This window comes from Hordeum vulgare, chromosome 2H (assembly GCF_904849725.1).
Source record: "Hordeum vulgare subsp. vulgare chromosome 2H, MorexV3_pseudomolecules_assembly, whole genome shotgun sequence".
Classification (NCBI taxonomy): domain Eukaryota; kingdom Viridiplantae; phylum Streptophyta; class Magnoliopsida; order Poales; family Poaceae; genus Hordeum; species Hordeum vulgare.
The window spans coordinates 95,388,740-95,399,233 of record NC_058519.1 but is presented as its reverse complement, the minus strand read 5'-3'; the positions used below and the strand labels follow the sequence as shown (position 1 = coordinate 95,399,233).

Sequence of the window (10,494 nt, the reverse complement as noted above, 5' to 3'; positions counted from 1 at the left end):
GGGGTGGAGCACCCCTTGGTTGGCCTTAGGCCCACCTGCGCTAGGGTTCCCCCCTTCCCCCTCTTAGGCGCCATGGGCTGAGTGTGGGGGCGCACCAGCCCACCCAGGGGCTGGTTCCCTCTCACAATTGGCCCATGTAGCCTCCTGGGGTTGGTTGCATCTCCCGGTGGGCCTCCGGAACCCTTCCGATAGTCCCGGGACTTTGCCGGTGGTGCCCGAAACATTTCCGGCGTCCAAACCCACCCATCCTATATATCAATCTTTACCTCCGGACCATTCCAGAGCTCCTCGTGATCTACGGGATCTCATCCGGGACTCCGAACAACCTTCGGTAACCTCGTATAACAATTCTCTATAACCCTAGCGTCATCGGACCTTAAGTGTGTAGACCCTACGGGTTCGGAGGCATGCAGACATGACCGAGACATCTCTCTGGCCAATAACCATCAGCGGGGTCTAGATACCCATGGTGGCTCCCACATGTTCCATGATGATCTCGTCGGATGAACCATGATGTCAAGGATTCAATCAATCACGTATACAATTCCCTTTGTCTATCGGTATAGAACTTGCCCGAGATTCGGTCGTTGGTATACCTATACCTTGTTCAATCTCGTTACTGGTAAGTCTCTTTACTCATTCCATAGCACGTCATCGTGTGACTAACTCCTTAGTCACATTGAGCTCATGATGATGTTCTACCGAGTGGGCCCAGAGATACCTCTCCGTCACACGGAGTGACAAATCCCGATCTCGATTTGTACCAACCCAACAGACACTTTCGGAGATACCCGTAGTGCGTCTTTATAGTCACCCAGTTACGTTGTGACGTTTGATACACCCAAAGCACTCCTACGGTATCCGGGAGTTGCACAATCTCACGGTCGACGGGAAAGACACTTGACATTAGAAAAGCTTTAGCTTACGAACAACACGATCTAGTGCTATGCTTAGGATTGGGTCTTGTCCATCACATCATTCTCCTAATGATGTGATCCCGTTATCAATGACATCTAATGTCCATGATTAGGAAACCATGATCATCTATTGATCAACGAGCTAGCCAACTAGAGGCTTGCTAGGGACACATTGTGATCTATTTATTCACACATGTATTACTGTTTCCTGTTAATACAATTATAGCATGAATAATAGACGATTATCATGAACAAGGAAATATGATAATAACCATTTTATTATTGCCTCTAGGGCATATTTCCAACATAAGCTCCCTTGTTCGCCATGCTGTGTTGCTCCCATGGCTCCTACCCTGTCGGTGCCGCCTGTTCTGGCTGCTGATGCTTCCCAGGCTGATCGGGATGTAGCCAAGGCTCTCGATGATGTTGCGGTCGATGCCTATGATCAACAGGTATCAGCTTATTCAGATGCTCTTTCTTTCTACCATGATGATCTGTGTGCTTATGCTCAATGGTGCAACGATGATGTTCGGGCTGCTGCTGTTCTCACTACGAGTGTTCTCCCTCGATTTGCCTTGGAGTTCATGAGTCTCGGCACTGTTGCAGCAATGTGGTCTTATCTCTATCAGCGCTATCAGCCCTCTTGTGATGCTCTCTACTTGTATGTGGTGCGTCAGGATCATGCTCTTTAGCAAGGTGACTCTTTTGTTGATGAGTTCTACACACGTAGTTCTGCCATTTGACGCCAGCTTGACTCTCTTGGAAGCGTTGTTTGTGTAGCTTGCCATTGTTCCCAGACTATGCAGTTCGACTTGGAGTTGCAGCGCGTCCATGAGTTCTTATTTCGCCTCCGCTCCGAGTTTGAGCCTCGGTGTGCTCACTTACTTGCTCATGGGTGTGTTCCTATCACAGAGGTACTTGTTGAGCTTCGTGCTGAGGAGACCCGCCTTCGTTCTGCTCGGTTGCTTGCAGTTCCCTCTGTGTTGGTTGTCCGAGCTCATGTGCCATCTGCTCGTCCCACTGCATCACCGCTCCTGCCCACACCCACACGGGGGATGGGTCGCCCTCCATATGTTGAGAAGGGCCGGTTGCACGGTAATACATTCTGTGGCTATTGCTTCAGGCTAGGTCACCCAGAGTCTGATTGTCGCCACAAGTAGCGAGACGAGAGGCATTCTTCCTCTGGTGGGAGTCATGCATCTTCCTCGACTCCGTCACTCACTGACCAGGACATTATCCGGCTCAAGCGCCTCCTCGGTTCCTCTGGCTCTTCATTGACGGTTTGTGCTGCCGCTGTGACCGCTCCCACCCCTTCATCACCATCGACACCTACTCAGTCATGTACATCTTCGTGGGTTCTGGATTCTGGAGCTTCTTTTAATATGTCTTCTGATATTGTCGTGTTGTCTTCTCTTCAACCTCTTGATTCGCATGTTAATGTTCTCACTGTCGATGGCACACCCCTTCCTGTCGCTAGTCGTGGCACTCTTTCTACTCCGTCTTTTTCTGTTCCTAGTGTTTCTCATGTTCCCCGTCTTACCATGAACCTCTTATTCGCTACCCAACTTATTGATTCTAGTTGTCGTGTAATTCTTGATACCGACTCTTGCTCTATTTAGGATCTTCGCACCAAGGCTCTGGTTGGTGTTGGCCCTCGACGATGTGAGTTGGAGGGTTTTGGGAGGTTGGCTGGCTTCATGTTCCTTTCGCTGCCACCACTTCTGTCGGTTCTCATGCATGTGGTGCATCCTCTTTTGTGACCTTCCAGCAGTGGCATCATCGGCATGGTCACCTATGTGGTTCCCGCTTGTCGTCGTTGGTGCGTCAGGGTGTCTTAGGGTCTGTATCCGGAGATGTATCTTTACATTGTAATGGTTGTAGACTTGACAAACAGACTCGGTTACCTTATTCTACTAGTGAGTCAGTATCTCAGCGTCCTTTTGACTTAATTCATTCTGATGTGTGGGGTCCTGCTCCCTTTGATTCGAAAGGTGGACATCGCTACTATGTTCTATTTATTGATGGTTTCTCTCTCTACACTTCGCTATATTTTATGAAATCTCGTAGCGAGGTTCTCTCTATATACAAACGATTTGATGCCATGGTTCACACCCAGTTTTCCACGCCTATTCGCACTTTTCGTGTTGACTCCGCTGGAGAGTATATCTCCTAGATGTTGCGTGCCTTTCTGATGGAACAGGGTACTCTTGCCCAGTTCTCATGTCCTGGTGTACATGCTCAGAATGGCGTTGCGAAACGCATACATCGTCGTCTACTTGAGACGTCTCGTGCGCTGATGATCACCGCTTTCCTTCCACCCATTTTTGGGCTGAGGTCGTCTCCTCATCCACCTATCTCATCAACATCCAGCCATCGACTGCCTTGCAGGGTGGCATTCCTATGGAGTGTCTCACTTGTCGTTCTCCTGACTACTCAGCTCTTCGTATGTTTGGGTGTGTATGATATGTCCTTCTGGCCCCGCGAGAATGCACCAAACTGACTGCTCAGTCGGTCGAGTGTGTTTTTCTTGCCTACAATGATGAGCACAAGGGCTATCGCTGTTGGGATCCTGTTGGTCGTCGGTTGCGCATTTCGTGTGAAGTGATTTTTGATGAATCTCGTTCTTACTACCCCCGTCCTTCTTCCTCGAGCTTTTCTGTGGACGATCTTTCTTTTCTTCTTCTTCTCGATACCCCCCCCCCCCTATGTGCCTCTTGTTTTCCCCCTTCCTCCAGCACATTTCACTCTTCCTCATCCACCACTGACATCACCTTCCACTCCGTCCTTCTCCCCACCCTCGTCCTCCGTATCCCCTTCTCCTCCATCCTCCTCCCAACCCTCAGCATCCGTCTCTCCTTTTCCTTTTCCCTACACTCGTCGCCCTCGTAGTGAAGATGATCCTACTGACGCGCCCTGCACTTCCAGAGCGCCTTCCTTCAAGCCTCCCCGGGCTCATAACCTCCTTGCTCGGCCTTGCCCCCCACCCGATCGCTATTCTCCTCACAGTTATGGTCTCTTTGTTGTGGCGGAGCCCACTTCTTATCGGGCTGCCATGACTCAACTTGAATGGCAACTTGCGATGACCGAGGAGCTTGCTGCCCTTGAGCGCAATGGCAAGTGGGATCTGGTTTCCCTTCCTTCCGGTGTTCGTCCCATCACCTCCAAGTGGGTCTATAAGATTAAGACTCGCTCTGATGGTTCTCTTGAGCGCTACAAAGCTCGTCTTGTGGCTCGTGGTCTTCAGCAGGAGCAAGGACGCGATTATGATGAGATATTTGCTCGTGTATCCCACATGACCATTGTCTGCACTCTGCTTGATGTGGCTTGTGTTCGTCATTGGTCTCGGTCTCAACTTGATGTCCAGAACGCTTTTCTCAATGGTGAGTTGCGCGAGGAGGTTTATATGCAGCCACCATCGGGGTACCATGCTCCTGATGGTATGGTCTGCCGACTTCGATGCTCACTCTATGGTCTAAAACAGGCCCCTCGCGCTTGGTTTGAGCGTTTCGCCTCTGTGGTGACTATCGCGGGCTTCTCTTCCAGTGATCATGACCCCGCGTTGTTTGTTCACACGTCTCCCCGCGGTCGGACTCTTCTCCTTCTCTATGTTGATGACATGATCATCACTGGTGACGACTCCGACTACATTGCGTTTGTTAAGGCCCGCCTTCGCGACCAGTTCCTGATGTCTGATCTTGGCCCCCTTCACTATTTTCTTGGGATTGAGATTTCTTCGACCCCTGATGGCTTCTTCATCTCCCAGGAAAAATATATTTAGGATCTCCTTGCTCGCTCCGCTCTCGGTAATGAGCGCACGGTTGTGACTCCTATGGAGCTCAACGTTCAGCTTCATGCTTCTGACGGTGATCCTCTTCGTAATTCCACTCGCTATCGCCACCTCGTTGGGAGCCTTGTCTATCTTGTTGTTACGCGTCCTGACATCTTCTATCTTGTCCACATTCTCAGTCAGTTTGTTGCAGCCCCCACCTCTTTCCACTATAGTCACCTCATCCGTGTTCTATGATATCTTCGTGGCACGATCTCTCATCGCCTTTTCTTCCCCGGCTCCAGCTCACTCAAGCTCTAGGCCTACTCTGATTCTACGTGAGCTAGTGATCCCTTTGATCGTCGCTCGCTATCTACTTACTATGTTTTTCTTAGTGGCTCTCTTATTGCCTGGAAGACCAAGAAACAGACTGCGGTTTCTCGCTTGAGTACCGAGGTTGAGTTCGTGCGATGGCGATGCTAACGGCTGAGGTGATCTGGTTACGATGGTTACTTGAGGACTTTGGTGTGCCTGCTACTATATTGACTCCCTTACTATCAGACAGCACAGGTGCTCTCAGTATCGCGCGTGACCCGGTGAAGCATGAGCTCACCAAGCACACTGATGTGGATCTCCACTTTGTGTGTGCTGCTATGCAGGATCAGACTCTCGCTCTTCACTATGTGCCCACTGAGTTATAATTAGCAGACTTCTTCACGAAGGCACAGACTCGAGTGCAGCATGTGTTCTTTCTCTCCAAACTCAGTGTTGACCCACCATGAGTTTGAGGAGGGTTAAATGTGTATAGTCTCTTTACGGTATATCCCCATTATATAAGGGGTTTCTTGTCTTTTATCACCCTTACCCCTGTGAATGTCAGTCGCTCATTCCTAACAGAAATAACGAGGAAAAGAACTTTGAACATTCCTAAGCAACTGTGGTAAAATCTCCCTCATGTTCCCTTCTTGGATTGGTCGGTCAATGGAGAATCTCTTTGATGCACAGGCCCTACCACATTGCTACTTCCCCAACTTAAAATTTGTTCCCAAGCTTTCTTTTTTTGGCGAGAAAATTGTATTCCCAAGCTAGCTAATGGGCTTCATGGTTGCTGCAAGCATATAAGAATATAATCTAATGAAGTAACTGCAGCCCATCAGGTGAAAAGAGTTACAGTTGAACAGTGACGGAGCTAATGATTTGTGTTTCGCCCCCGAGTGATTTTCGGCTAGCTCCGCCACTGCAGTTGAACAATGTAATGTACACTTGCGCTTACTATAGCCTTGCACTGCGTGTAGTGAGTAGTGACTCAAGATCGATGCGATACTCAAGCCTGAAATTCAGCTAGGTCGGACTCCACCAAGAAATGCGATACGATTCAGATCACCAAGAAAAGAGTTACAGATGAACAATGTAATGTACACTTGCACTTACCATAGCCTTGCACTGCGTGTAGTGACTTAAGATCGATACGATACTGGAGCCTGAAATTCAGCTAGGTCGGACTCCACCAAGAAATCAGATACGATTCAGAGCACCGACCCTTGGCAACCTGCAGATATAAACGAATAAAGCCACGAGATACGTGGGTGAAACGATCCAACTATAAAAGGAGGTGCATCCGCGAGAGGCTTCCAACCATCCATGCACCTGCCTAGCACAGTCGTCAAGGACTAGCTGGCCCTGAGCCTGCAAACACCGCCGGCCATGGCAGGGCGGAGGTGGCTCCTCTGGCCGGGAGGGCTCACGGTGGAGGAATTCAAGGAGTGGCTGAAGCAGTTCGACGTGGACGGCGACGGCCGGATCAGCAGGGCCGAGCTCCGCAAGGCCATCCGCAGCCGGGGGGTCTGGTTCGCCACCCTCAGGGCCGGCCGAGCCATCCGTCACGCCGACAGGGACAAGAGCGGCTACGTCGAAGACGCCGAGATTGAGAATCTCGTCGCATTCGCGCAGAAAGACCTCGGCATGAAGATCTCTGCCTGGTAGCAAAACCAGTGGGCACTATAGTAAAGTACCACCTTTGGTCGTGTGCTATAGTTTCAACTTTGACATGGCGAATTCTCCTGAATAACGTGTGTAAGATCAGGAGAATTAATCAAGCTTTGCTACTGTGTAGTTGGTTAATTATGAGTGTATGTATGTGTGCTTGTTATATATACTTAGATAACTACAATCTACAATTTTATCAACTGAACTGGTATGCATATTATTCCCTCAAACGCCGTCAGCCAAGTAATGACTTCTGGGATGATTTAGCGTTTCAGCATACAAGAGTTTCAGGAATATATAAATCAAACAAGAAATTCAATAACAAACTATAAGAGGCTAGAAAAGAAATATAAACTTCAGTTTTCAGGACAGCATGGAAAGCACTGCAAATAATACTAGAGGTTCAGAGTTTACATGGGATAACTTAAAACACAGCAGCTACCATCTTAAGGGTCCAAAATATGAACAGCCTGAAGTTTCACAGATGATAAGAGAAGCTCAATTTTGGCTAGGTTCTTGATTCTTCTTAGTGTGTTTTTGTTGCTTCATTGTCTGCAACTGATTCATCTTCAGTTGTGCACGGTTGCTCTTCATCGACAACAGCAGTTTGTACGGTGTCAGACAACAGATAAACAGGAAGACCACGCTCCAATCTTTTGTCTGGGATCCAAATTGGTGTTTCACGTTCAAATGGTCTAATATCTCTGTAGTAGCGTGGAATTTTTTTTCTGTAGTTGCATGGGAACTCATTGAATTTTTTACTCCAGGTCCTGCCTAGACAAGTCAGGCTGTAGTATGGGGACATGTATTCAGCAGTGCTAAGCCCAATATGACAACAGACGGCAATGACATGAGAGCAAGGCTTGTGAAGCAGCTGCGGCTTGTTGCATGAACAGGTAGCAGTTTTTCGAGTTGTGGATCCTTTAGACTTACCCATGTTGTGTGTATATTCCGACTTCATGTTTACGGCAACCTGCCTCTGCCTCAACTTCACCGTGAATTTCAGAGCCTCTTCACCCCCAAGAACTTGATGCATCTCAGCTTTCTGCACTTTGGAGTTCATGCCATCCTGGATACGCTCCGGGAAGCTAACTGATGGGTTGCCGATTGCTTTGTTTGCGGCGGCACTTGTATTTTTGAAGTACACTTCCAAGCGCAGGAATGTCACCTCCACGATCGCACTGAGTGGAAGGCACGTTATACCTTTCAGTACAGGATCGTTCTTATATACATCGATTATATCAGTGCCCATGATGCCATATCTTGCGCCGTTGCTATCATGCACCAGTGACCACTTATCCATTGGTTTCAGACGAATCCAATCAGAGAACTTTGTTATCTTTCCTTTGCTGTCATCGGCATGATCTCCTTCCATCCCATCCTCCACTGAATCAGGCTGGCTGGATGGGCTTTGCTCCTGAAGCTCTGTCTCATTGTGCTTGACTGACCCCTGCTGCACTTCCTCACTAGCACCACATTCTTTCTCTGCCATATATTTGGACGTCAACTCATCGAGCTCCTTCCAGAGTTTATCAAACTTATGTTGTTGCTTCTGCTGACAAAGTTTCTTGAACATCATCACCAGGTTCTTGTCGCCAAAATAGGCATAGAAGTTTTCAGCAAGGTGTTCCATGCACCAGCGGCTTTCTGCTTTCAGCCCTTGTCGTCGACGGGAATTCAGAAGATCCGCTACGGCGTCGATCAACTCCTTTTTGTAGTCGTGTATAATGCAGGCATCAGGTTGATCAACCACTGCTCGCCCCAAATTCCTAAGAAACCACAGCCAGCTTTCCTTTGTCTCGCACTCAGTGATGGCAAATGCTACTGGAATGGAGAAACCATTTGCATCTAATGCTACAGCCGTCAGCAGCACCCCTTGATATTTCCCGCATAGGGGTGCGCCTTTAATGCACAGCACAGGGCGACAGGCACCAAAGGCCTGTAAGCATTGTCCAAACACCCAAAATATACGCTGGAGGACACGAAAATCCTTACACCCTGCAACCTCTGCATCCTTGATGTCTACAAAACCACCAGAGTTTTTCCGTGATATTTCCTTAAGTAACCTTGGGGCAAAGTTGTATGAATCATAAAAGGTACCGAATTCCTTCTCCAGTGCCATCTGTCTTGCCCTCCACGCCTCAGAGGGAGTAACCTGCAACCTCTGCATCCTTGATGTCTACAAAACCACCAGAGTTTTTCCGTGATATTTCCTTAAGTAACCTTGGGGCAAAGTTGTATGAATCATAAAAGGTACCGAATTCCTTCTCCAGTGCCATCTGTCTTGCCCTCCACGCCTCAGAGGGAGTAACCTGCTCGCCATAGTGACGAGTAAGATAAACTGCCATTTCCTCAGCTGTAACTGCCAGGTGTTCCTTAAGATAGCGGAAGCGGAATTCACAATTTGACAGGCTTTCCGTCCCGGGCAACACAACTGGCACCTGTTGAGAGTAATCATCATTTACAGCTTTGAGCAATATGTCATAGTGCCTGATCTCAGAGGATTCCACATACAACATGAACTTCTGAGTCACATTTCTCTTTTTCTTTAATTTATTGGCAAAGGATCTCCAGTATTTGTCACTATAAAATTCATGAGTGTCCCACTGGTAGTACTCCAAATACCAGTCCGGATCCTCTTCGTTATACGGGTCATTTTTGCGTTGTTTGAGGAACCCCTTAATATGGAGATCTTGTGTTTCTGGATGGAGCCTGAACAGCTTGAAGACCCACAGCTGTAGATCCACCAGTGACATCGACTGGGGCTGCAGGGGTAGCTCGCCGACTATGTGCGCACATATGTTGTCTGCATAAATGGCTGGGCAATCTTGAATTAAATCATCGCCGTGCACGCTGAAAGAATCTTCTTTTCTACACCCGTAGTACACAGGGATCTGGATCGGTTCTTCAACCTACCAACATTCAAACGAGTCAGACTACCAAGCAATGCCACAGCATTCAGTCGAATCAGACTACCAAGCAATGCCACAACATTCAGACGAATCAGGTTAGCAAGCAATGCCACAACATTCAGATGAATCAGACTGCCAAGCAAGTTTGCCGCTAGGCCGAGGGGGAGGGGATTGATGGGTACAGTGTAGTACAGACCTGCCGCTTGCGAGGCTTCCTCGGAGCCTTCTCCGTCGCCGGGGCCTTCCGCTTCCTCGCGCCGGCTGTTGTACCCTGCGAGGTCAAAATACAGAGATTTCAGCGAAACCGGTGGCAGCGAATCCATCGAGTGGTGCCGGGAGGGCGAGCGAGGAGAGAGGACCTGGTTGGGGGCGGGGAGTGCGTCGGTCGCGGCGAGGGAGGCGGCTGCAGCGGCGTCGGCGCGTGGTTTCACCATCGCCGGCTTCGCGCGGCCAGGGTTTCCGTCGGCGTGGCGCGCGCTTTTGGGGGACGGGAAAGAGTTTTCCCCTCGCTTCTCAAGTTTTCCCTCCATTTTGTTTCCGTCGGCGTGGCGCCCCCTTTCCAACGTCATTGGTGAGGTGCGGCTAGGGTTTTCCGGTCAGGGGCTTTTAGCTTGGGAGAACTTCGCGGTCAGGGTTTTTCGGTCACAGACCTTTAGCTTGGAAAACTCCCAAGCTAAAGTCTGTGGTCGAAAAACTCTGGTCATGCATTTAATCAGGGTTTTTATCAACGTTGCACGTGCTTTTCAACGCGTTTGATGAAATGCTTCAGTAGGATAGTACCTCTTTCAACCTACAACTCTTAAATCGCGTTAAACCAAATCAACAACTAGGCAAATATTTAAAATATACAAATTTCCTAGGAAAAGAACAACTCTACCTCTTTCCCACATAACGTTGGACAACTATTCAAATA

The 10,494-nt window shown here is 48.8% G+C and overlaps 2 protein-coding genes across 3 annotated transcripts; one reads left to right on the top strand and one right to left on the bottom strand.

Annotated features, from left to right (window-relative positions):
• Positions 1–6,377: 6,377 nt before the first annotated feature.
• Positions 6,378–6,780, top strand: LOC123429688 (calmodulin-like). The gene has a single exon (XM_045113700.1). It carries the CDS (start codon positions 6,388–6,390, stop codon positions 6,664–6,666), a length of 279 nt encoding a protein of 92 aa, XP_044969635.1. The 5' UTR covers positions 6,378–6,387; the 3' UTR covers positions 6,667–6,780.
• A 249-nt stretch (positions 6,781–7,029) lies between these two features.
• Positions 7,030–10,121, bottom strand: LOC123429687. Of its 2 annotated transcripts, none has more exons than XM_045113698.1 (4): positions 9,941–10,121; positions 9,778–9,852; positions 8,832–9,581; positions 7,030–8,674 (listed from the first exon to the last, which is right to left on the bottom strand). In XM_045113698.1, the coding sequence occupies exons 1-4, from the start codon at positions 10,109–10,111 to the stop codon at positions 7,196–7,198; spliced, it is 2,475 nt and encodes an 824-aa protein (XP_044969633.1). In that variant the 5' UTR covers positions 10,112–10,121; the 3' UTR covers positions 7,030–7,195. The 2 variants fall into 2 exon arrangements, with proteins under 2 accessions (XP_044969633.1, XP_044969634.1); XM_045113699.1 differs by having other exon boundaries at positions 7,030–8,824; positions 8,982–9,581.
• Positions 10,122–10,494: the final 373 nt, after the last annotated feature.

Coding starts and splice junctions, on each gene's coding strand:
- LOC123429688 (XM_045113700.1), top strand. CDS start 6,388: ATGGCAGGGCGGAGGTGGCTCCTCTGGCCGGGAGGGCTCACGGTGGAG.
- LOC123429687 (XM_045113698.1), bottom strand. CDS start 10,111: ATGGAGGGAAAACTTGAGAAGCGAGGGGAAAACTCTTTCCCGTCCCCC. Junction 9,582..9,777: donor GGAAGCCTCGCAAGCGGCAG/GTCTGTACTACA, acceptor GAATGTTGGTAG/GTTGAAGAACCGATCCAGAT. Junction 8,675..8,831: donor TAGACATCAAGGATGCAGAG/GTTGCAGGTTAC, acceptor AAGGATGCAGAG/GTTGCAGGGTGTAAGGATTT.